The sequence below is a fragment of the Schistocerca americana genome, chromosome 5 (genome assembly GCF_021461395.2).
Source record: "Schistocerca americana isolate TAMUIC-IGC-003095 chromosome 5, iqSchAmer2.1, whole genome shotgun sequence".
In the NCBI taxonomy this organism is placed as follows: domain Eukaryota; kingdom Metazoa; phylum Arthropoda; class Insecta; order Orthoptera; family Acrididae; genus Schistocerca; species Schistocerca americana.
Window position 1 is genome coordinate 641,160,824 of NC_060123.1, and position 26,241 is coordinate 641,187,064.

The 26,241-nt window shown below is 39.3% G+C and overlaps 1 protein-coding gene across 3 annotated transcripts in view; it reads right to left on the minus strand.

Annotated features, from left to right (window-relative positions):
• The window catches only part of LOC124616757 (acetylcholine receptor subunit alpha-like), a 279,424-nt gene that overhangs the window by 79,755 nt on the left and 173,428 nt on the right, over positions 1-26,241 (minus strand). For 2 of the 3 annotated variants that reach the window (XM_047145139.1, XM_047145140.1), the window contains exons 3-4: positions 8,085-8,129; positions 1,354-1,463 (exon numbers count right to left, since the gene is read on the minus strand). In XM_047145139.1, coding sequence (XP_047001095.1) covers positions 1,354-1,463; positions 8,085-8,129 — 155 coding nt within the window. The remainder of the gene's footprint in view (positions 1-1,353; positions 1,464-8,084; positions 8,130-26,241) is intronic. The other variant, XM_047145142.1, reaches the window with a different exon arrangement.

Genomic DNA, 26,241 nt, shown 5'->3' on the forward strand with positions numbered 1-26,241 from the left:
TTTCCTGTTCTTTAATCAAACTGTAAATGAACAGAACAATACACAGTAGCAAAATGATATGTTAACTCCTCCATTTCAACTATAGAGACTGAACATCACATTTTGATAATAATGAACTATTTGCTTCACTGTTACGAAACTCATTCATTGTTAGTGTATTACTATCGCCGGCCATGGTGGCTGAGCGGTTCTAGGCACTTCAGTCTAAGTTCTAGGTGACTGATGACCTAAGATGTTAAGTCCCATAGTGCTCAGAGCCATTTGAACCATTTGTATTACTATCATTATTATTTCTTGCTAATATCAGAGCCATCTTACATCAGTAGGCTAACAGTAGAAGTGGCTGACAATTAATTTCCAGAGTGTCATCACTTTTCTCATAATTGTGTTCAAAAATGACCATCTTTAGTTTGTAGCCAAATCACTGTCAACTTCAATGCAGAAAATTAAAGGTATATTGTCATCTATAAGAAATGTGGTCTAAACTAAAAAAAAATTAAACTCCACCCAAACAGGCCATGAAGGCCCTACAGTACCGACCAGCTGCCAGGTCATCCTCAGCCCACAGGCTTTACTTTGATGTGGCTATGTAGGGGCACGTATTCATCACACCTCTCTGCTGGCCGAAGACTGGAACCTCTATTTCTCAATCATGTAGCTCCTCAGTTTTCCTCACAAGGGCTGAGTGCATTCCACTTGCCAAAAGTGCTTGGCAGACCAGATGGTCACCCATCCAAGTTCCAGCACAGCCCGACAGCACTTAACTTTGGTGATCCTATGGGAACTGGTGTTACCACTGTGGCAAGGCTGTTAGCCATAAGAAATGGGTTCATGTAGTACAATGGAGGGCATCACAGATGCTCAGCTGTTAAGCCAGAATGATGTTTCTATTACAGAAAGCAAAATTTTAAAAACATTAAAAATGTGACCAAACCTACGATACTTTCAAGAGAAAGCTTCCACATTCCCCATTCAGTTATAAATGACCAGTGAATATTTTCCTATTCACTTACTATCTTTCTATGCAACATATACTATGCAATGACACTATACAATGTATCTCTCAATTATATCAGAGTATTTTATTTGCAGTAAAGTTATTGTTTGCAGGAAAGTTATTGTGTCTTTTTGGTATAGGTTTAGAACACTGAAAGGGCAATTTTTGCATAAAATTTCAAGTCATATTTCCTCTTCATGATTTCACAAACATAAACTGAATAATGACTCCATGGCATTTAATTCATGTCACCGATGCACATAACTTTAACTCTGATCTTTGCTCCATTGGCCAACTTTCTCACTTGGAAGAGCACATATAGGTAAATTTAAAAATATGTATATAAATATACTCACATAGTGACCAGTGTAATATCAGGTGTCCATATGTCATCACTGCTTATTGTTATATTTTCAACCCCTTCATAAAGAGAAGGAGTCCACGTGAGGTACTGATCAGTCCATGTCTATAATATTATAGAGCAAAATTAGTACATCAGCCCTCGGTTGCAACAAGGAACAAATGAGTGTACAATTAGCACTGAGACACTAGAATCTTAGATGAAGTTATCTGTCAGTACTATTATTTACTAGAATCCAGTTCAAGTATATAGTGAAGTGAAACCACCAAAAAGATATTCTCTCTCTCTCTCTCTCTCTCTCTCTCTCTCTCTCTCTCTCTCACACACACACACACACACACACACACATCAGCAGCAGCAACTTTTCATCCAATCCATTTATGTTGGCTCTCCAAATATTCACTAATCAGCCAACATTTTTATGTTTTGCACATGTTTGATTTTTTAAAAATAAAATTTGTAGTACAAAGGTTGGGATCCAAGCCAATGTAATTCTTTTTGTTTAGAACCTTCAACCTTACAAAATTTCACAACAGAGAAAATTATAAATTCCTAATCAGTAAAATGATATTCAGAAAAGAAGGGAAAAGAACTGGTAGGAAACGAAACAGAAATTAAAATAAAAGACTTACTTTACCACAACTGAGTTTGGTGACATAATGGATGATTAATCTCACAACTGCTCCGCATCAAAAAATCAATCTCTTAATGTTACAAAACTTCCAGATGAATAGTAAAGATTTATACTACTAGAAATAGAGATGTAGATGTAAATAAAAATTATTAGTGAAGCATATTTATACACTGATAAGCCAAAATATAATGACCACCTGCATAATAGCTTGATCTGATTCTGTGTACCAGGGATCCAACAATTTGTTGGTAGGTTTGTGGAGGTATGTAGCATTAGATGTCTCTGCACAGGTCATGTAATTCATATAAATAATGGGCTGCTGATTTGTGCATGCAGTCATGGCGCCCGATAGCAATCCAAATGGATTCTGTAGGATTTACATCAGGCAAATTTGATCACTGAGACATCATCATGAGTTCACTACAATGCTCCTCAAATCACTACAACATGGTTCGACCTCCAAGACATGGTCAATTATACTGCTTAAAGATGACATCGCCACTGGGGAAGACATCACGTGTGAAGAGATGCAGGTGGTTCACAACTGTCAGTTTGTCTTGGATTACTACAACAAGTCCTATGAAAGTGCAGTGGAATGTCTCCCATAGCATAATACTGCTTCTCCCACCATGTGTTCAGGGCATATTGCACGTTTCAAACACCATTCACCTCAATGAAGGCATTTGTGGAGATGACCATTGATGTAGTGTGGCAAAAATGTGATTCACCCGAAGAGCCGACACATTTCCATTGATTCATGGTTGAATCCTGATAGTCCCATGCCCACTGCAATCATAATTGATGATCCTATTGGGTCAATATGTGAACACGTAGAGGTGTCTGCTGCGGAGCTCCAGGTTCAACTATGTACAATGAACAGTGTGCTCCGAAACTCTTGAGCATGCACTAGTATTGTGCTCTTTCAGCAGAAATGTCACATATCACCATCTATCCTACTTTACAGAGCAGACAAGCCTCTGAACCCCACATTCATGACAGTAGCATGTGAGCATTCGACCAGTTTGCTGTTTTCGAGATAATCATTCACAGGCTCTGCATAATAATCTGCCCTCTGTCAAAGTTGCTTATCTCAATGGATTTCCCTTTTTGCAGCCCATATCTTTGCTAGGGTGATCTCCCGTCCACGTCTGCTCCATTTATGTAGTTAGTTACCATGTCACATGCCTGCGCAGTGCCACCAGGAGGCATCCAATGGCACGGTGATTGGTGGTCATAATGTTTTGCCTTACCAGTGTATAGTCCCTCCTAGATATTGCATGGAACTGATTTACTGAAATATGGCATACAGAGTTGCCAGTTGCCTAAAGGAGATTGGTTTGAAGTGTGAAACATTTTTAGTATCATTTATTGACCAAATGAATAACTTTTCTGCCTTGATCCACAAAACATATTATTTTTGTATGACTTAGGTTTCATATTATAAGCCCATTTTCTAGTACATGACTTTCAATGCCGATCTTGATCTGACATACCATTATTAATTTTTCTGACTGTGTACCCCTCAACTAAAGAACAATGCCTGAAGATGTTATCTGTGACTGTATTACTGTTTCTCTGTAATATAGCTGGGAAGAATTTAATCTTTAACAGGTTGGGGGATCCAACTAGATCCATTAACATTATTTCCCCTGGAGAATCAGTCAAAAAGCTAATACTAAAATCCTCAGACAAAAGTGTTTTTCTAATGTACTGATTTTAGCCGTGTCAAGGCTGGAGAATAAAATCCTACTACATAAAGTTGACCTCTAGAGAACAATAATTACAATTATTATTGCTGATCAACTGAATACTTTGTTACAAAGGGCTACTCAAATACATTAACTATATGTTATCTAATATTTATGATAGTAATAAAATTAGATAACAAAGAAATAGTGGCATGTTTGTTTCCAAATAACTGATGTGTGTTCGATACACTGTTTCTTAATAAAACATAAACTTTTGGTAACAGAGAAACAGGCCAAACATTCATGTACAATCATATCTACAAGTCGGTTAAAACCACGAGACTGAATGACTGGCCAGTATTTATCTTCAAGAGCTGAAATTCTAAGGACTAACAAACAGGTTCATTTAAAAGTAGAAAAATTATATCTAGCTTTTGGAACTGGTTGTTGAGAAATTCGAGGAGACTGGAAAGTGGAGACAGGTCACTGAGACCACAGGTTGAGAGTAACCCACCTTTTGTAAGGAAATTGGAAGACAAAGGAGTAGGCATCAGAGAGAATAAGAGGTCCAAGATAGGTGTCATATGCATCACTCATAAAAGGCTAAAATTACTGTTCTAGTTCAGGTGCTGCAAGTTGTGTGCCAGAAGATCTGATTCTATGGGTTTTGGTGGTCATATCATACAAATGACCAATACAAGGTTCACAATGACAAGATGCTTAATTATCCAGAAGACACCACTCTCACTAGCTAGGGCCCCAATGAGGATGGTCTGGCACTGAATTATTATGGTGTCTCAATTGTTTAAAGACATTACAGTTGAAACAGATCTGAATTTCTCTCATTTCAATCCCCAACCTATCACAGAGCAATAGGATGTTGTGTTTGATGACAGTGTATGACTAAAATTGGATGAAACTTCTGCCTTCCTTAGTGAAATGTTAAGCAGCTATGTCTCTTGAGAATATCAAATACCTTCAGTACCAAAAACTAAAAAATCAGCCATGCAGTGTAAACTATGTTAAGTTCTGAACTATGAACAAGTTATGGTATTTTTATGGGTAGGTATCTACAACGAGCAGACAAAAGTCATGAGATAGTGATATTCACATATACAGATCATGGTAGTATTTCTTACACAAGGTATAAAAGGGCAGTGCAGTGATGGAGCAGTCATTTGTACTCTGGTGATTCACGTGAAATGTATCCAACAGGATTATGGCTGCAGGATGGGAATCAACAGACTTTGAACATTGGTAAAAGCTGGTGGTAGGGTTTGAGTGTGATGAAAACCCCACAAAGCCATGGACCCAAGTTGTCAACAAGGCACTGTGCAAGCTGGTAATAGTTCCATAACGGTGTGGACTGTGTTCACATGAAATGGGCTGGGTCCTCTGATCAACTGAACCAATCATTGATTGGAAATGGTTATGTTCAGCTACTTGCAGACCATTTGCAACCATTCATGGACTTGATGTCCCCAAACAATGATGGAATATTTATGGATGATAATGCACCATGTCACTGGGCCACAATTCTTCGTGACTGGTCTGATGAAAATTCTGGACAATTTAAGAAAATGATTTGCCCACCCAGATTATTTGACATGAATTGCAATGAACATTTATGGGACATAATAGAGAAGTCAGTTTGTGCACAAAATCCTCTGCTGGCAACATTTTCGCCATTATGGATGGCTACAGAAGTGGCATGGCTCAGTATTTGTGCACGGGACTTCCAAGGACTTGTTGAGTCCATGCCACATAGAGCTGCTGCATTACGCCGAGCAAAAGGAGGTGCAACACGATATTAAGAGGTTACCCATGATTTCTTTCACATCATGTATGTAAAATCCATGATGGAATAACAACAATATTATGAAAATGATAAATTGCTACCCACCACATAGAGGAGATGATGAGTCAGAGACAAGCACAATGAAAAGGCCTGATCCTGAACAAGTCACCATCGTTGATGTCGACCTTCAACTTGGGGGTGGCTGCATCAGCACATCTGTCAATAAAAAACCTACCAACCACAAACAATATGTCCACTTTGACAGCTGCCACCCATTCCAGATCAAGAAGCTCCTTCCATACAGCCTGGCCACCCATGGTTGTCACATCTTTGTGATGAGCAGTCCCTCTCCAAATGTGCCAAGAGTGCCACTGAGGCCTTCACAGACTGAAATTGTCCTCCCAACCTTGATCAGAAGCTGATCTCTTTTGCCCAGTCTCTCCAGTTACCTCCCACATATCAACCATTCCACTACAAAGGAACACTCCTCTTGTGACTCAGTACCGCCCAGGACTGAAGCAACTGAATCACATTCTTTGCTTGGGTTCTGACTGCCTCTCATCGTGACCTACCATCCCCCCCCCCTCCCAAACATAGACAACATCTCTGTCCATCCACACTCCACCACTGCTCCCAACACCCTGCCTCATGGCATGTATTCCTGCAATAGACCTAGATGCCAGATCTATTACATGCGTCCTCTCACGACCACCTATTCCAGTCTTGTCACAGGCATCTCTTGCCCCATCAAAGGCAGGTCTGCCTGTGAAAGCAGCCATGGGCCTACAAACTAAGTTGCAACCACTGTCCTGTTTTCTAAGTGGGCATGACTGCTAACGAGCTGTCTGTTGGAATGAATGGCCACAGTCAAACTGTGACCAAGAGACAGCTGCACCGTCCAGTTGTTGAACAAGTTCCCCAAAAAAATGTGGCTCAGTTCAGTGACTGCTTCATAGCCTGCACCGTCTGAATTCTGAATTCTTCCTACCAACACCAGCTTTTCTGAACTGCACAGGTGGGAACTCTCCCCACAACATATCTTTTGTTTCCAGAAATTCCCTGGCCTCAAATTTGCTAGTCCCTCTCCTCCATCTACCTAGCCCCTTTCCTACTCCCACTCCAACATTACACTTGTCTTCAATTCCCACAATGCATCCACCAGCCTTTTCCTCTTCTCTACTTCTCTCCTCTCTCCCTTTTCTGCCCCTCCCCTCCTGGCTCTACACGTAGCAGCCCTATAATGACCCTACTGCACCCTTGCATGCATCTTCCCCCACCCCTACCCTGCAATCCTTCTCCTTCCTCACCACGTGGCTCTTCTTTATCCCCACTAGCCACCTCTGATTGTTGCTCATGTCAGACGCAGTTGCAATCTGCAGTCGGGCCACAGTGGCCCGAGACAGTGCCATATGTGTATGAAATGCGCTCATGTGAATGGGTGAGTAGGTATGTTTTCTATGCCAAAAGAAGGCCTTATGGCCAAAAGATTAAATATTTAGCAGTCTTTTCATTGTACCTGCCCACAACTCAATGCCTGTTCTATGTGGTGAGTAGTAACCTATCCCTTGCATAATATTGTAATGACTCATTTATGGAATTGAAATGTGGGAAAGTATTGCAGTCAAGCATAAAGATAGAGTATAAATTCTTCAAAAAGAAACACAACAATGATTTTGCGAAGCTTCAGTTATTCTGAGTCAAACAAAGAAATCTTCAGGATTGAGAAGTTACTTACGTCACCACAATATATTTATAAAACTTTACAATTAATCTTAAAATTCAAACAGTACAACAATATAAACACAGATGTAAGTATTTACAACACCAGAAGATTGTGATTGTCACTTAGCAATGGACATCAGAAGCATTGCAGATGGCAGTCAATATTATATGGGGATTGAACTGTACAAAGAAGCTTCCCAAGCACTTAAAAAGTTTAAAAGGAAGTTGCACTGACACAATTTTGAAGAAATTTCTTACTAATAAGTGAATGTATGAAACAAATCTACAAAGTAAATCCACTCATATCCAGTACATGAGTTTGAGGTTATTGCTAATACAGGTAAACAGCACTCCTTTAGGATCTAATTTATTAAGTGTACCTTACTAAATGTGTTATTAAGACAATTACAATCACAGACATTGAGATATTTCCCTTTTCTCCTTCCTCCCCTTTAAAATCTTATTACAGGTAGATTCCTCTAATCATGGAGTCAAGTGATAAGCCCTTCCTTTTTAACCTTCCTCAATCTATCCCTCTTCTCTCTCTGAGGAAGAAACTAATAATTTCTCTAGTGTTGTGTACTTTTAATTTTATGTGTGTCTTTTACCAGTGCTAGGTATTTCATCTCATGAAAGTAAATACTGGCCAACAAATCAGTCTCATAGTTCAATACTTTTCTTGACTCAACTTTCCTGTTGGTATTACATAAAATTTAAGAGATAGGTAAAACCTGAATTTATTGGTAACTCAAACTTTTCATACTCTGTATATACTTTTTAAATAGCCTATACTAAAATATTACATGATTTTTATCACACAGAAGTGATATTTTTTCAGTATAAATTACATCTGCATACTTCTAAAAATATTTTTGGCTTCTTACCACAAAGGTTTTTCCAGCAACAGTAATGTAATCTTCAGCATTCCCCTACAAATTAATGACATGTTAGTTTTTGTAACTCACTCATTTACAAAAAAAGTTACAGTCTCAAAAATTATCATACATTGGCTGTCAAAAAGTAAACAAATAATGTGCATGTTGTTAGAATATATTTTACTTGGACTGCAAATTTTCTGCCCAGTTACTCTACTTGCAGTAACATATAGCACAAGTATTCAGAAAAATTTAAATGAACAAGAGGAAAAATCAAATTATTCAGTTCACTGTGGATCACAACACATCATGTACATACACAAGGAATTGTTACAGCATTGTGTTAAAATTTGTGTAAGAGGAAATGCACAATTTTCAATGTTATGATAAACATTTGAACGATGTTCAGTTATGGTACAGTAAGGCAGATACTTGAAACAATGGCAGCTGTATATAAATTTGAGCTGATGCTAGCTTACACAACAATTGGAGTCATGAATAATCTGCCAATGATTTGCTTAAAATGAATTTACATGTGAGTTTCATATATTCTTAATCAATTAATGATTCTTGAGAGCATAAAATGATTTATCAACAGAAAACAAATTACCAGTTTCTGTCAAAAAACATGAACTGGTTTACTTCAGGTCATATATTTTCAAAAAAATTAAGACTGAACAAAAAATGTAACTGTACGTATCATACTAACCTCAGTAATTCAGAAAGGCGAGGTGCAGAGTGCACATCATATACCCCAAGAAATATAAACATCAGCACACTCCCCTCTTAAACTTACTTATTACTTTGTTACAAATAAAACTGATGAATATTTTGGATATTTTCTGAACCTTCGCTCATGACATGTGCAATTTCAGAGATTGCGCATCCATACTTTTCACAGGCCTGCTTATAGAGGCCACCTGGTTGGCCCCCTGGTGTACTCTGCTGAGTTCCCACAGAAACAGTATTATTTAAACAGTCACAAATGAGTGCTTGGCCTATGTTGTAACCTGTATTACTGTTGTCCATTCAATGTGTTCAGTGCTACATGCAACCTGTACTTCACTGAACCTAACTTTGGGTCTATAAAGTACCACAGTCCATAACTTGTGTTTGCTCTTGCTATAACAAATGTGGTGACAAGTGACGGTTACATTTTCTGCATGTGTTAGTGTCAGCACTAAGTTAACCAACAAACATCTCAATGGAAAAAATACTCAAATGTCTCATTGCCCAGCAGCAAATTTTCACAGAACAACAGCAGGCTCTCACCACCACTCTCACTCCATTGTCACCTGTGTGTTTGCAGCAGGTTACTTTCCCATCAGTGTAACCATTGCCCTTTCCAGCATATAATGAATCAGCTGAAGATTGGGACTCCTACAAGACACAGTTACGCCAACATTTCCAGGTTTTCCCGTGGGTGACACGAACATGTGTGGGGCTTTCTTCCTTTCCTGGCTTTTCCTGTGCATGTATCAGTTGTTGTGCTACACAGAATTGAAGCAAAGGAGGTGGTTCATGAGTCATGCGAGTATAGCTTGTTCAGGAAGAGCAGTTTCGTGTAAAATAAGGGCCCAGGTTTGAGTGCAATGGAGAAAACTATTTTGATTCATCAAGGAGTTTTACAACCATGTACACTGGATTGTAGAGTGAAATTTTCACTCTTGAGTCACCAGTTCATTGTCAGTTATACACATCCATAGTGTAAAGAACATTTTTTACAGAAACCATTTTACATTGCAAGCCAGCATTCGTATTCACTGAGGGTAGAATGAGAAAAGTAGTTGGTAAATTATCTCAAAACCTGGGGGCCTTTAGATGTCAGTATAGTAAACAGACTTTGAGACTGTAAGTACTTGTCACTGTATGCTTAGTAGGTGAAGTCATTGCTGCAGATGGTTGAGAGCAGCTGTAAATCCTTCAAATAGCTATAAATTCAAGCTTGAAGCCTGCATGATCTCAATGTAAAAAGGAACCAGATTCTTGAAATAAACATAGTTTGTGTAACAGTGACTGGTTGCATATAATGTAGCAAGCATGTGAAAGAAATGCAGCATTAAAGGCAGAGACACAAAATATATTTCAAATCAGTTATTAATGAAGAACCAAAAACTGTGGAGGGAGAACTGAAACATATGTGCACATTGATGAAGTTTACATACTGACACAAAACTGTTGATGCAGAGCATCGGCCACAACAGGCTTATATTAGTCTTGAGTCTGTATTACAAATAGCATTTAAACATAAAGTGTAATTGTTGTTGTTGTGGTCTTCAGTCCAGAGACTGGTTTGATGCAGCTCTCCTTGCTACTCTATCCTGTGCAAGCTTCTTCATCACCCAGTACCTACTGCAACCTACATCCTTCTGAATCTGTTTAGTGTATTCATCTCTTGGTCTCCCTCTACGATTTTTACCCTCCACACTGCCCTCCAATACTAAATTGGTGATCCCTTGATGCCTCAGAATATGTCCCACCAACCGATCCCTTCTTCTAGTCAAGTTGTGCCACAAATATCTCTTCTCCCCAGTTCTATTCAATACCTCCTCATTAGTTACGTGCTCTACCCATCTAATCTTCAGCATTCTTCTGTAGCAGCACATTTCGGAAGCTTCTATTCTCTTCTTGTCCAAACTATTTATCGTCCATGTTTCACTTCCATACATGGCTACACTCCATACAAATACTTTCAGAAACGACTTCCTGACACTTACTCCATTCTCGATGTTAACAAGTCTCTCTTCTTCAGAAACGGTTTCCTTGCCATTGCCAGTCTACATTTTATATCCTCTCTACTTCGACCATCCATCCCATCACGTGATCCTCTGCTGTTTTCATCTTACCCGTTCTTCTTCTACTGTATTTCCTTCCTCCATTCTTGTCAATCGTTCCCTAATGCTCTCCCTGAAACTCTCTACAACCTCTGGTTCTTTCAATTTATCCAGGTCCCATCTCCTTAAATTCCCACCTTTTTGTAGTTTCTTCAGTTTTAATCTATAGTTCATAACCAATAGATTGTGGTCAGCGTCCATATCTGCCCCTAAAAATGTCTTACAATTTAAAACCTGGTTCCTAAATCTCTGTCTTACCATTATATAATCTATCTGACACCTTCCAGTATCTCCAGGCTTCTTCCATGTATACAATCTTCTTTTATGATTCTTGAACCAAGTGTTAGCTATGATTAAGTTATGCTTTGTGCAGAATTCTACCCCTGTGGCTTCCTCTTTCATTCCTTAACCCCATTCCATATTCACCTACTACGTTTCCTTCTCTTTCTTTTCCTACTAGTGAATTCCAGTTACCCACGACTATTAAATTTTCGTCTCTCTTCACTACCTGAATAATTTCTTTTATCTCATCATACATTTCATCAATCTCTTCGTCATCTGTGGAGCTAGTTGGCATATAAACTTGTTCTACTGTGGTAGGCATGGGCTTCGTATTTATCTTGGCCACAATAATGCGTTCACCATGCTGTTTGTAGTAGCTTACCCACATTCCTACTTTTTTACTCATTATTAAACCTACTCCTGCATTACCCCTATTTGATATTGTATTTATAGCCCTGTATTCATCTGACTAGAAGTCTTGTTCATCCTGCCATCGAACTTCACTAATTCCCACTGTATCTAACTTTAACCTATCCATTTCCCTTTTTAAATTTTCCACCCTACCTGCCCAATTAAGGGATCTGACATTCCACACTCCAATCCAGAGAACACCAGTTTTCTTTCTCCTGATAATAACGTCCTCCTGAGTAGTCCCCACTTGAAGATCCGAATGGGGGACTATTTTACCTCTAGACTATTTTACCCAAGATGATGCCATCATCATTTAACCATACAGTAAAGCTGCATGCCCTCGGGAAAAATTATGGCTGCAGTTTCCCCTTGCTTTCAGCCTTTCACAGTACCAGCACAGCAGGGCCGTTTTGGTTAGTGTTGCAAGGCCAGATCAGTCAGTCATCCAGACTGTTGCCCCTGCAACTACTGAAAAGGCTGCTGCCCCTCTTCAGGAACCACATGTTTGTCTGTCCTCTCAACAGATACCCCTCCGTTGTGGTTGCACCTATTGTACAGCTATCTCTCTTGCTGAGGCACGCAAGCCTCCCCATCAACGGCAAGGCCCATGGTTCATGAGAGGGGGAGGGGGGGGGGGGAAGTGTAATAGTATGCCATAAATAATGGATGCAAAATTAGAAGATTTATGCTGAAAGCATGATTGGTATCCACATATTTGCAATCATAGGAAATTGTGCAGTGAAACTACATTGGCGAGAACTGTACTGTATGGATGCATGCTGCACATGTCTAGAGCACTCTGCTTTGTTTGCATGAGTGTATGCAAATCTTCTTTTGGACAGTTGTTGTTGTTGTGGTCTTCAGTCCTGAGACTGGTTTGATGCAGCTCTCCATGCTAATCTATCCTGTGCAAGCTCCTTCATCTCCCAGTACCTACTGCAACCTACATCCTTCTGAATCTGCTTAGTGTATTCATCTCTTGGTCTCCCTCTACGATTTTTACCCTCCACACTGCCCCCCAATGCTAAATTTGTGATCCCTTGATGCCTCAGGACATGTCCTACCAACCGGTCCCTTCTTCTAGTCAAGTTGTGCCACAAATTTCTCTTCTCCCCAATCCTATTCAATACCTCCTCATTAGTTACATGATCTACCCACCTAATCTTCAACATTCTTCTGTAGCACCACATTTCGAAAGCTTCTATTCTCTTGTTGTCCAAACTATTTACTGTCCATGTTTCACTTCCATACATGGCTACACTCCATACAAATACTTTCAGAAACGACTTCCTGACACTTAAATCTATACTCGATGTTAACAAATTTCTCTTCTTCAGAAACGGTTTCCTTGCCATTGCCAGTCTACATTTTATATCCTCTCTACTTCGACCATCATCAGTTATTTTGCTCCCAAAATAGCAAAACTCCTTTACTACTTTAAGTGTCTCATTTCCTAATAGTAATAACAACTTAATGTACTTATTAGTATGTTAGCTTTCATGATATCAATTAGTCTGTCAAGAGTACCTGATTTTCTCTATTTGGGTATTAAGAAGTTGTAAACTAATACCTTGAACATTACACAGGAAGGAGATATGTTCAAAATAACTGACATTATACATGTGTATCTATTGTAGTTAGCCAACTACTGTGAAACCAGTGTAAGGAGAAAGAAGCCCAAGTCCAATTATGTTTGTGCATTTACTGAAGTCACTGCAGCTCCTGTACCCACTTACATTTGTAGCAATTTATTAAACATATGCAAGTCAATAAATAATTTGTTCAGAAATACAGTCATTGTAGAGATACAGTTTATGCCCATCGCTACTACTGTGTTCACCACATTTGACGAGGAGTTACATACTGATGCAATGTTACCTTTCTTTTGACACTTGTTACCGAGCGAGGTGACACAGTGGTTAGCACACTGGACTCACATTCAGAATGCTGACAATTTTTTTTTTAGATTAGATTTACTTTCATTCCAATTGATCCGTAGTGAGGAGGTCCTCCAGGATGTGGAACATGTCAGAAAAACAACAATACATGACAAATATTTAAACTAAAACAAATAAGCTAATGTACCATTCCACAGGTCCCAAGTGGAATGATCGTCATTTTTTAATGAACACTAAGAGTCATTTTACAAATACTATTGCACTGAATTTAAAATAAAAAAGTTTTTTATTCATTTATAAGGTAAGAAACATGTAATACAACTACTGTAATACTTATTTACAATGAACACATTACTGCACTGAAATGGTGCAGAAGTTAGATTATACTTACACACACACACACACACACACACACACACACAAATTTTCAGTGAACACATTACTGCACTGAAATTGTGCAGAAGATATGTTGTACTTATATACAAATCAGTTGGTTTTCCTCAGAAATTCATCAATGGAGTAGAAGGAGTTGGCCACCAATAAATCCTTTAGGCTTCTCTTAAACTGAATTTCATTGGTTGTTAAGCTTTTTATGGCTGCTGGCAAGTTATTGAAAATGTGTGTTCCTGAATAATGCACACCTTTTTGTACAAGACTAAGTGACTTTAAATCCTTGTGAAGATTATTCTTATTTCTAGTATTGATTCCATGAATTGAGCTATTGGTTTGAAAAAGTGATATATTTTTAATGACAAATTTCATTAAGGAATAAATATATTGGGAAGCTGTAGTTAGTATCCCTAGTTCCCTAAACAGGCTTCTGCAGGATGTTCTTGAGTTCACACCACATATAATTCTTACTGCACGTTTTTGTGCCCGGAAAACTTTAGCTTGGCTTGATGAATTACCCCAGAAAATAATCCCATATGACATTATGGAATGAAAGTAAGCATAGTATGCCAGCTTTTTCATTTTTATATCCCCTATGTCTGACAAAATTCGCATTGCAAACAGAGATTTGTTAAGACGCTTCAGCAGTTCTGTGGTGTGCTCCTCCCAGTTGAATTTATTATCAAGCTGTAATCCCAAGAATTTAACACCGTCCACTTCTTCTATCTTCTTGTCATCATATGTTAGACATATACTCTTGGGACACCCCTTACAAGTTCTGAACTGCATGTAGTGTGTTTTTTCAAAGTTTAGTGACAAAGAATTGGCTAGGAACCAGTGATTAATGTCTACAAATATTTTATTGGCTGATCTTTCTAAGACTACACTTGATTTGCTATTTATTGCAATGTTTGTATCATCAGCAAACAAAACAAACTTGGCATCTGGTAATGTTACTGATGAAAGGTCATTGATATACACAAGAAAAAGTAAGGGCCCCAAAATGGAACCTTGTGGGACCCCACATGTAATTAGTTCCCAGTTGGATGATGCCTGATAGCTTGATACATGTCTCTTTCCTAATAACACCCTTTGTTTCCTGCCAGAGATATAAGATTTGAACCATTTTGCAGCATTTCCTGTTACACTATAATATTCTAGTTTACTTAAAAGGATATTGTGATTTACACAGTCAAATGCCTTTGACAGATCACAAAATATACCAGTTGCCTGCAATTTTTTGTCTAATGAATTAAGTACATTTTCACTGTAAGTGTAGATAGCCTTCTCAATATCAGAACCTTTTAGAAATCCAAACTGTGACTTTGACAGTATGTTATTTGAGATAAGATGGTTATAAAGACGACTGTACATTACTTTTTCGAAAATTTTTGAGAATGCTGGCAACAGTGAAATTGGACGGAAATTTGATGCTATTTCTTTATCTCCCTTCTTAAACAGTGGCTTAACTTCAGCATATTTCAGCCATTCGGGAAATATTCCACTGATAAACGACTGGTTACACAGATAGCTTAATATGTTACTTAGCTCAGAATCACATTCTTTAATTAACTTTGTTGATATTTCATCATACCCACTAGATGTTTTTGATTTTAAAGATTTTATGATGGACATTATTTCTGTTGGGGTAGTGAGGGTCAAATTCATATTATGGAAGTTACTTGAAATGTCTGGTCTAAGGTAATCCATAGCAGCATCTACCGAACCTGACAACCCCATCTTTTCAGTAACAGTTATAAAATGTTTGTTAAAAAGTTCTGCAACACTATACACATCTGTCACCAATGCATCATTTACTCTTAATGCTATTTGTTCCTCTTCATGTCTGGTTCTACCGGTCTCCTCCTTCACTATATCCCATATTGTCTTTATTTTGTTATCTGATATGACTATCTTTTCCTTGTAATATATTTGCTTTGACATCCGTATTACAGTCTTTAATATTTTGCAGTATTTCTTATAATGTGCTATAGCATCAACATTGGAAATGTTTCGGATTGACAGATACAGTTTTCTTTTTGTTTTACAAGATACCCCTATTCCTCGAGTAATCCATGGCTTCTTTGTAGACTTTGCTCTAACCTTGGTAAGTTTTGGGGGAAAGCAGTGTTCAAATAAGGTAAGCACTTTATTAGCAAAAATGTTATATTTTTCATTCATGCCATGAGCACTGTAAACATCAGTCCAGTGAATGTCTCTGAGGAGTGTCCTAAAATAATCAATTTTTGGCTTACTGATTACCCTCTTGAGCTCAGATTTAACAGATTTTATATCTTGTTCAGTATTAACATTTAACAGAAGGAACTGCATGTCATGGTCTGAGAGGCCATTGACTATTGGTTTTGTAATATAATTTTGTTCATTTGACTTTTCTATAAAGATATTATCAATGGCTGTTTGTGAGCAAGTGGTTATCCTAGTGGGGAACTTTACTGTGGGAATTAAGTTGAATGATAGTGTTACTAACTCAAATAGGTTCTTATTGGGAGAGTCTTTAAGGAAATCTACATTGAAATCACCAGCAACCACTATTTCTTTGTTTTTGGTTGTTAAATGGGCCAGTACAGCTTCAAGGTGGTTTACAAACAGATTAAAGTTACCTGCAGGTGCTCGATATACACTTAATATTATGAAAGATTTTTTGTGAAATTCTAATTCTGTTGCACATGCTTCCATATGCTGTTCTAGGCAAAATTTATGAATGTCTATGTTCTTAAATTTATGACAGTTCCTGATGAATGTGGCAACTCCTCCTTTCTCCATTTCTGATCTACAATAGTGAGATGCTAACCTAAACCCTGTAACACTTAAAAGTTCTATACCAGTGGTCACATGATGTTCAGAGAGGCAGATTATGTCAGCTGGGTTTGAAGACTCTAATTCATCTATGCAGATAGTTAATTCATTAATTTTATTTCTCAGTCCTCGAATATTTTGATGCAATAAAGATAGCTGACATTTCACATTGACTGACTTAAAATTGGATGGAGTTAAAATATCTGCTGACAGTTGAAAATTCTTAACCAATGGCTGTTTATGTTGATGTAATAAGCTGGAATTATGTTTTTTGATTTCTTTCTCAAACTGAAGGTTTGTCTCAGTTCTAACCTCTCTTAAAATTTGTTTTCTTTCTGTCCTCCCTACCCTAAAAAAGGGTCTTTTCTGAATCCTATAACCACTGGTATTTTACCACTCATGACAGTGCCTCCCCCCTTTAACTTTCCTGCTATTTCCCCAGCCAATTTACCCTTCCCCTTCCTGTTGAGGTGAAGGCCATGCCTAGTATAATCCCACCTACTGACAGAATCAACATGAATCACACCAATGTGTGACCCCGCACCCGACATGAGCAGCCGTTCCAGCTCCAAATTAACTCTCTTGACAGAAGAGTTCAAATGAGGTCGGTCATGGCGCCCAAGAACAGATACAAACTCAACACTGGTATGCCTCGATGCTGATGCAATCTTCGCCAGGTCACACTCTATGCTGTACCCAGGATCTCTGTCAATACTGTTACCTGCCCCACCCACTATAACCACGGTGTCTTCCTTAGTGAAATCTTTGCAAAGTGATCCTAAATCCTCTGTCACCTGCTCCAGACCAGCACTAGGTTTAAAAAAATTGGTGACCTGGTATTCTGATCCTAGTTCATCCTGCAAGAGTTGGCCAACACCTCTTCCATGGGAACTACCTAACAACAACACTTTCTTTCTCTTTACTGATTTCCCTACATTCTTACTTTTCAATTTGCTGCTGAAAGTTTGTTGTGCCCTGTCTACACCTGTAACTGCTTGAGGCTCACCAGCTTCTAACTGAAGCAACAGGTCAAATCTATTTTCCACATTCACCATAAAGCTGTCAGACAAAGTTCTAGGCCTGTTCCTCCTGTTGCCTGTTGCCACTTCCCACCTCTCTTTACTCTTCTCCCTCCTTAACCTGTCAAGATCTCCCCTGGCCTTGTCTAACTCAGCCTGAAGGGCAGCAATTTTCCCCTCCTGTTCCAGTATCTTCCTATCTCTACTACAAATCCTACAAAACCACTGATGAGTCTCATTTACTTCCCCTATTCCCACGCCACTACAGTCACCCACATGGAAAAAACTACAGCACCCATCACACCAAAGCCCCGACCTAACAATTCTACGGCAAGTCAAGCACTTTTCACTCATGATAAACGTAATAATTTATTAAGAATAAGTCAGTTAAATTACAAACCCTTGTCTGGCAAACTTGATTTAGGTTTTTCGTGATTTCCCTAAATCACTTCAGGCAAATGCCAGGATGGTTCCTTTGAAAAGGCATGGCCAATTTGTTTCCCATCCTTCCCTAATCTGACCTTCTGCTCCATCTCTAATGACTTCATTTTTGACAGGACATTAAGCACTAATCTCCTCCTCCTCCTCCTCCTCCTCCACCTTGACACTTGTTGCAAACAGCTCAAAGCTTAGGGCACACAGCACACTTGTGTTGGACAAAGCAGTACGGGCAAGATGGAAAGAGGGGGCACACGGCCGCTGTTGTGATGTGGTCCATTGCTGGTGTGACCGTAACTGACACTGCCCCATGTGACACTGAGTCAAAGGTTGTACTGCTGCTATGGCTTCTCCAGCATCCTGAACATTTGCAGTGTGCCTAACAGGAGTTAACTGAGCAACTTCTGATACTTCCCTCCGTGCAGCAATCCGATTGCCTTCAGGTCTAACATTTCAAAGGACTATGCTATATTGAGCACATCCAAAAGTGTCAGATTCTGACACTGGAGTGCTTTTTTTCTTTTCTTTTTTCTTTTTTTTTTTTTCTTATCCAGGGTCAGACAAATAATAACATATGCACTATGTGACCAGTGTAGGATTTGTGATGGGTACAAGTGCCAAATCTACAATTATGGCCCAACCCATGTAATTCTGCAGCCCAGGCTTTGTAAAATTGACTTATGCTTTTCTGACAATAGTAAAATTCTACAAGCAGTGCAGTGACATGCATTCTGTCTTAGTAATAGGCTGAGGGAAGCTTGCACATTTCATCAAATGATAAGCTGGCCGGTTCTTGCAAAGGCCCTATACTGCTTAATTGGGGGGGAAGATGGTTCCTTCAATAAAGTCATGTCCAGTTTTACTTCTCCATGCTTGCTCAGTCTTAGTTTGTGGTACATATGTAATGACTACCTATTCAACAGGGTGTGAAACACCCATCTTTCTAACTAGCAGTTCTGCGGAAATGACTCAGCAAATAAATAGCTTGTCCACACTCTGAGGGCAGTTCCAAAAATAAAATTTCTCTCACAAGGGATGTCTCTTGGCTTGAACAGGAATTTGCATTTACATATTTGTACACAGACTTGCCTCGCAGTTCTAATCGTACCTGCAACAGCATGTGATTGTGTTGCTGTTAGCTTGTACACAGTGGTGCTTGCAGTCTTGAAGGAGGGGGAAGGGGTCAACATGCCAGTTACCTCAGCATGTAGTTGATGTGTTTAGTATACATGTGGTCAGTACTGTCATAAATATTCAGAAAAAAAAAGAATGAAATCATTAATGCTTGGGATTTTTAAATTTTGTGGAATTCAACATAAGAAGGTGTTGTCCAATGGAAGGCGCTAAAGGACTGGAGGGTAACACTTTTGTAATATTTTTGGCAGATCTGATTATTCAAAAACTTAAGTTATACTGAATAGGATAGTGGATGAGAAAATAACTTGTAGATGATAATGTGATTAATAGTCTTCTAGATCGTAGTGCTAGTTGCAGAGGAGGAAACAGTACTCCTCAAAGAGAAGTTAACAGTTACAATGACTATGAACCACCACCAGAAAAGAAATTCAATCTTGTTAGTATTTTAACAAAGTTTTTGGAAGGATATCTTGATCATACATATGATGATTATCGTACACCTCCACATATAGTTGCGACCTACAGTTCATTATTGAAGACACATCCATCTAGAAAAAGCACATCGAACATGAAAGTATTATTTGATTATATGAAGGAAAATAGACATAACAAACATCTGTTTTGAGGAAACAAGGAAACCAAATAACTGGAAAGGAAACAACACATTCCATCCCAATTTGACTTAGCAAGGAATGAAGGAAAATGTGGCCTTTACTGGAACTTAAAATTTTGTGCAATGCAAAAAACAAGAGAAATTGGTCATACAGAGTTTAAGTGTTCTTCAGCTTTCATTGCAGATCTCAAGAAAGAATACAGAATGTCCATAGACACAATGCTGCTTTCATGACAGCCAGAGATCTACAGGGAGACCAAAATGTTTGGCTGTCTGGGGCCTGTTTTGCCAAAGAACTAAAAAATTAAAAATGCTACTGAAGACCATATTCCATCAAATACACATGTGGAGGCTTGCGCTAGTGGATAAATATCAAAAGACCATTTTAAATCCTTTCTCATGAATATTGTTTATCAGAATAACCAAAAGTGTACACTATTTTGTGATTCTTGGAGTTTTCAGAAGAACACAACAATAATAAATTATTCATTTGTGGGGAAAGATGGTGAATGCATGATCATTCCAGCAAAAACAACAAAATACATACAGCCTCTGGATGTATATTTCTTCCAGTAATATGAAAAATATGCTGGAAAGATAATAAACCCTATAAGGACTCTCTGCGGGGACTTTGACACAAAATTAGGAAATAGAATTTTCATAATGAAAATGCAATCTATTATTTATAACAAACTGTCTCCTCCAGTGTATCACCCTATGCTGCAATATTTCTGGCAAGTAGCTGGGTATGATACTCCCGTACATGTTGCTAAACAAGAATATGTTTCAAGTGGCATTTAAACTTGTTACACATATCGTTTATTGTTTAGAAAGAAACAGAAGATAAGAATAACCCACTCATTGAAGGAGGTGGAGCTGGGTGTGAAAAAAAGTGTAGAAACAACCTGCAAATACCCAAACTTTATTTATCCAGTGCTTGAGAATGGAGCACTTAGTGACTTGCAAAGAACTTTAAGCATACTTCAAAGCTTCATGAAACTTTTTCTCACTGACAACCTCCACAAAATGATGAAAGGAAAAATGCGTATCATTTACTACATTTTCACTGTTCATGCAGTAAAACTGCCACATCCATGCTTGACATTTTAATTTATTGCTTCTTAACTATTAGATCTATTCACAACAAATTTCGCAAACAGTTACCACATATAGCACTGCAAGTGTTTGCAAAAATATATCATGGTACATCACATAGTTCAAAAAATATAAAGCCGTAACATTAAGCTGCTTGAAAACAAAACTGCAGGGTGAAATCTGCTAAAGATACAGGTGCAATATGTGTACAGATATGTGTGAAGTATGTGAAATATATGTGACATGTGCGTGTTCAGGCAAAGCTGCGCATAAAATGCTCCTTCTACATCCCTGGATCAATTTCAATCAAACTTGGTACACATGCTACTTAGTATCTGGGAAGAAATACTGTAGTGTAAGAATCACCAATATCCTATAGGGGTGGGGGGTGGTGGGTAGAGAGAGAAGGGAGGAGGAAAAGATGAACAGAAAGAGAGGGTGAAGATGAACACAGATATAAGGAAAGATAGACAGAGAGAGGGGAGGGAGAAATGCAAAGAAAAAAGGAGGAGGAGTAGATGGACAGATAGAAAGGGGATGGGAAGATGGACAGAAAAAGATAAGAGGAGAAGACAGAGAGTTTGGGGAAGCAGTGGATGGATAGAGAGGGGGGCAGGAGGAGATGGATTGAGATAGTTGGGTTGAGGAGGAGGAAAGAGAGGGGGTGGTGGGAGAAGGAGATGGACAGAGATGGGGAGAAGAATAATGGCACAGATAGGGAGAAGGAAGAGATGGACTAATAAAATTGGAATAAGTACATACGGATACTCAAGACAGTTCAGAAAATAAATGTGTTACCCAATATGTTCTGTCAGCTGATTATGAGACAAGCAGCCATGGAAGAAAGGAAAGGCAGACACATTACTGTAATGGGGTTAACCACAGTAGTCCTTAGAGGTGAAGACAGAACATTGCTGTTTTCACATGTCAATGCACTGGGAGCAATACAGCCTTCAGGAAGCTTCTTCGAGTTGACCTGCCAGCACTTGACAACAGCTGGACCTCGGTCATAGGCCTCTATTCCAGACATTTCTGCAAGACACAAAAATGCAGCATCTTTGTAAAAGTCAGCCTGGAACAGCTGCATTTAAACACCCTTGAACCAGAAAGTCATTATCAAATAGCTGGGAAATAGTAAGGTATCCAGTCCATGCTGGTCACCACCATACCGATGACACTTCTGCCACTACTATTACAGGGCCTTGAACCTCTATTCATCACCTGAGCATCCAGGCAGCTCAGCATTCTGACACCTCCATGGAACTATAATGCAGGAGATCTTTCCATTCCCACATCTGCCCAGGTATCAAAGACATCAATGGAGGTCTTGCTCACCCCATACCACTGGGAGGTTAGATGCAGCCTAAGATATTCATAGTAACAGCCACTCTTTATGATGTCAACCACACTGAAGGCTGGGCTGTAATGAAATGCTTCTCTGACACAGCAGCAGCTACCATGGTAGCACATGCTCAGCACTCTCACCTACAAGACTGAGCCTGAGATACTGGGAGACACCATTTTGCCTCACTTGCCATCAGTGCTACCAGCATCAAAGTCTAATGAAAGTAAACAAACAGCAATAAAGAGATTCTTGCACTGAAATATAACTGTCATTGTTTCATAGAACCATGTCCAGATGGTTTAGTGGTTAGAGCATCTGTCTAGTGATCAGGAGACATGGATTTGAATCCCGGCCTGGCACAAATTTTCAACTTTCCCCACTGCTGCAAATCAATGCCCACTAGCAACTAAATGTCATCAATTCCTTTGTGTCTTGACACAAAGATAGGAATTCAGGAGACCTGTGTGTGTGATATTGCATGTCCTCAGTTTCTGCAAGAGAAGACCATGGATGATCAGATTGAGGGTCTTTGTGAGATCTAAAAATACCCCACAGTATTCTTTCCTTCATCTATATAGCTACATACTTTGTGCTTCTGTGATAGCTGTTGTGGCGATGTGATATTTTCAAAATCTGTTTCATGTATCTATGAGGAAATTGGTTTTTGTGAAGAAAGGCTCTGAATTGTGCCCGCATCAATGACTCAAAAATCTTACTAAAATTATGAATCAGTGATTCTGGTCTGCAGTTTGATACTTCCTCCTTTAATTCTTTTTTTACATGTAGATCTGATAATTCTCCCCTGAAGTACATTGGGAAATGAACCTTCTTTGATGCTTCAATTGATGAGATATTTAGTTGGTTTGTAGTTCAGTTTGGAGTGGGAGCAGTATGACCAAGATACAACACTATATAGTATGATAACAACTCTTTATTGCATGAATATTACACAGAAATAGAAATATGACTATTCTTCTTTAAAGCATAGAATGCACTGTATGAGCACACTGCTGGGTCAAAGATCATTCGCTGTAAAGTCACCTGTCAGCTATGTTATGTGGCATGGGGTTCCCACAGAGATGCCCCCACCCCCTGGCGCAAAATACTGAACAGGAGTGAGGGGTGAGGGGGGGGGGGGGCAGGAAGATGATGGGGTGCTCCTCGCACTGTGCACAGATTGCCAGATTGTAATCCTGTAGGTATGCAGATTGGTGCAGTACACAGTCGTAACAGGATTGTTGTGGGGCATGTGGCAGCAGAGGTGTTGCATCGAGGTTGGGTTGTGGTATGTTGTCCTCATTTTCCATCATTGTTGCCATAGTGGGTAGTGATGTCTGAGGGATGGTAATGGTGAGAATCTGTTGGAAGATAGCCATGATGAGCAGCTCCTGTGTTGTTGTCATTAGGCAGTATATAAGAAAAAGTGAAGTGGTGGCTGATGAACTTGTTATCAGTGTCATGTTCAGTATGTTTGCCTTTGATGATGATAAAGCTGTCCATTAATTTCACACTCAGGTCATCAGGTTGGAAATCATTGGTGTCAGGCTTTACCATGAAGTCAGCGATGGGCACGGTGTATGCAGTTGCAGTGCCATTGAGATTGGCAGGAGCTGATGTATCGGCAGTGGATGGATGATCCTGAAGTGCCCACACTAGTTTTAAGTGGTTTACTGATATTGTGGTGAGTCTGCCATTGAGAAATATGTTGAAGACATGTGCTGCGTTTTAGCACCTTGTGCAGGCAGGCCTGTACATGGAGGCTGCAAAGTGGGCCATATTGTTTCATCCTGGAGCATGTGTGGGTGCAATCTGCAAGCATTTTATAGACAAGAAACTTATGGGTGCAGTGGAGTTGTGGTGGCATAATTTTCAAGTGAGCAATATGATCTTTAACCTTAATGATAAGTGCAAGAATTTCAGTGGTGTCTGCCAATGGTACAAAATCAGTGGAAAGGGCAAGTGATTTGCTGAATAAGAGTTTGGCAAGGGTTGTGCTGAGTTCCTTCTTGTGTGCAGGGCATATGCGTAGAAGAACCTACAGCAATGGTTATCTCCAGTAACCTCCACTGCACACTAGAGCAGCCTAACAGGGGTGCCACAGAGAGTGTGTAGAGCACAAAATAGAGGGGATTCAAATTATCAGGCCTGATCAGTGTAATGGACACAGGGCATCTGTAACAAACAATCCAACTGTTGATGAAAGCTCTGGCTGTTGACTCTACCAGCAAGTGTGTAGAGGAACACCTTCTACCAATCATGTGACATAGTCAATGATTGATAGCATATACTGATAACCCTCAGATTTGAGAAAGGGTCCCACAAAGTTGATGTGGACATGTTGAAACCACCCTTTCGGTATGGTAAATTGTCTGAGCGTGGTTGTGCATGTCATCCTACTTTTCTTCTCTGACAAGGTATACTTGTATGTGTCCATTCTCTGCAGTCTCTTTTGACATGTGGCCACACAAAATGGTCAGTAACAAGTTTTGTCATTGGTTGGATGACAGGATGTGCTAAACTGCCCATTTCACCAAAAATGAATTTCCAAAATTTCTGTGGCATTATGGAATGAGTTAGATTTCGTGTGATGTCACACAGGATCTGTCTTGTTGTACCTGGTAGGAGGTGATTTGTGATCTTGGGGTTTAGGGTTGTGGCACTGAGCAGGTCTTGAATTTGTTTATCTTGCTGTTGTGCTTTTGCAAATGGATCATAATCGATACATGTGGAGACAGCATTGTTGTGTGATAAGTAATCAGCAATAAAGTTGTGTGCACCCTTTAGGTGACATATGTTCATCAAGAATTGTGCAATGTAATCAAGATGTCAGAGACATCTCAGACATAAGTCCTTTGGATTGTGTCCGCTAGTTGTCGGCAGTCTGTGTAGATAATTTATAAGTCTGCCTTCGACTTCATAGTCAATGTCGTTAAACTGGAAAATTGCCTCATAGACCACAAGGAGTTCATGATCATAAACTATCCATTTGCTTTGTGAGACAGTGAATCTGGGTGGTTTTTGGATGCCTGCCACCTCTTGCAGGAGGACTGCACTGACTAAAAAGTTGCTGACATTCATCGATACTGATAACTGTGCATGAGGGAGCAGTAGGCCAAGGTTGTTGTGTGGCTGAGGCAGTCTTTTAGTTTTTTGAAAGCTGTCTGCATACCAGTAGCCCACTGCAGTTTCCATTTGCCGTTGGTGTTTTTACCTTTTCACGAGGTTTGTATACTAGCTTCATGTGGTAGGTGTCGCTGGTAGAAATTTGTCTCCCCAGGAAACAGCATAATTCTTGGTAGTCTTGGGGAGGGGCTTATAGATGCATGAGTTCTGTTCGTTGTGATGTTGGAGGGAAGCCTGCAGCATTAACTATGTGACCTATGAAGGTAACTTTGGGTTGTCATAGTTTGATTTTTTCATTCTTGATAATGGCATCATTTACATAGAGAAGATTGAAACTTGTTTGAGGTGAACCTCATGTGTGTTGCTTTCTTGTAAGAAGATGAGGATGTCATACAAGTACGCGTAGCAGAAGGGCAGCTTGAATAGGATCCTGTCTAAAAACCGTTTCCATGTCTGGGCCGTGTTGCTGAGGCCGTATGGCAGAAAAGGTATTCAAACAGACCGAACAGTGTAATGATTACTTTCTTTTGAACATCTTCTGGGTGCATTGGCATTTGATGATAAGTTGTATACAGTTCAGAGCACTGAATACAGATGCACCCACAAGATAGTGAGTAAAGTCTTGTATGCTGAGTGCTGGGTAGCTATTGATGATAATGCATGCTTTAATGATTCTGCAGTCAACACATAAGTGTAAAGTACCATCTTTCTTCACTGCTAGTTTGATGGGTGAATCCCACTGGCTGTCTGGGAGTTTTAACTAT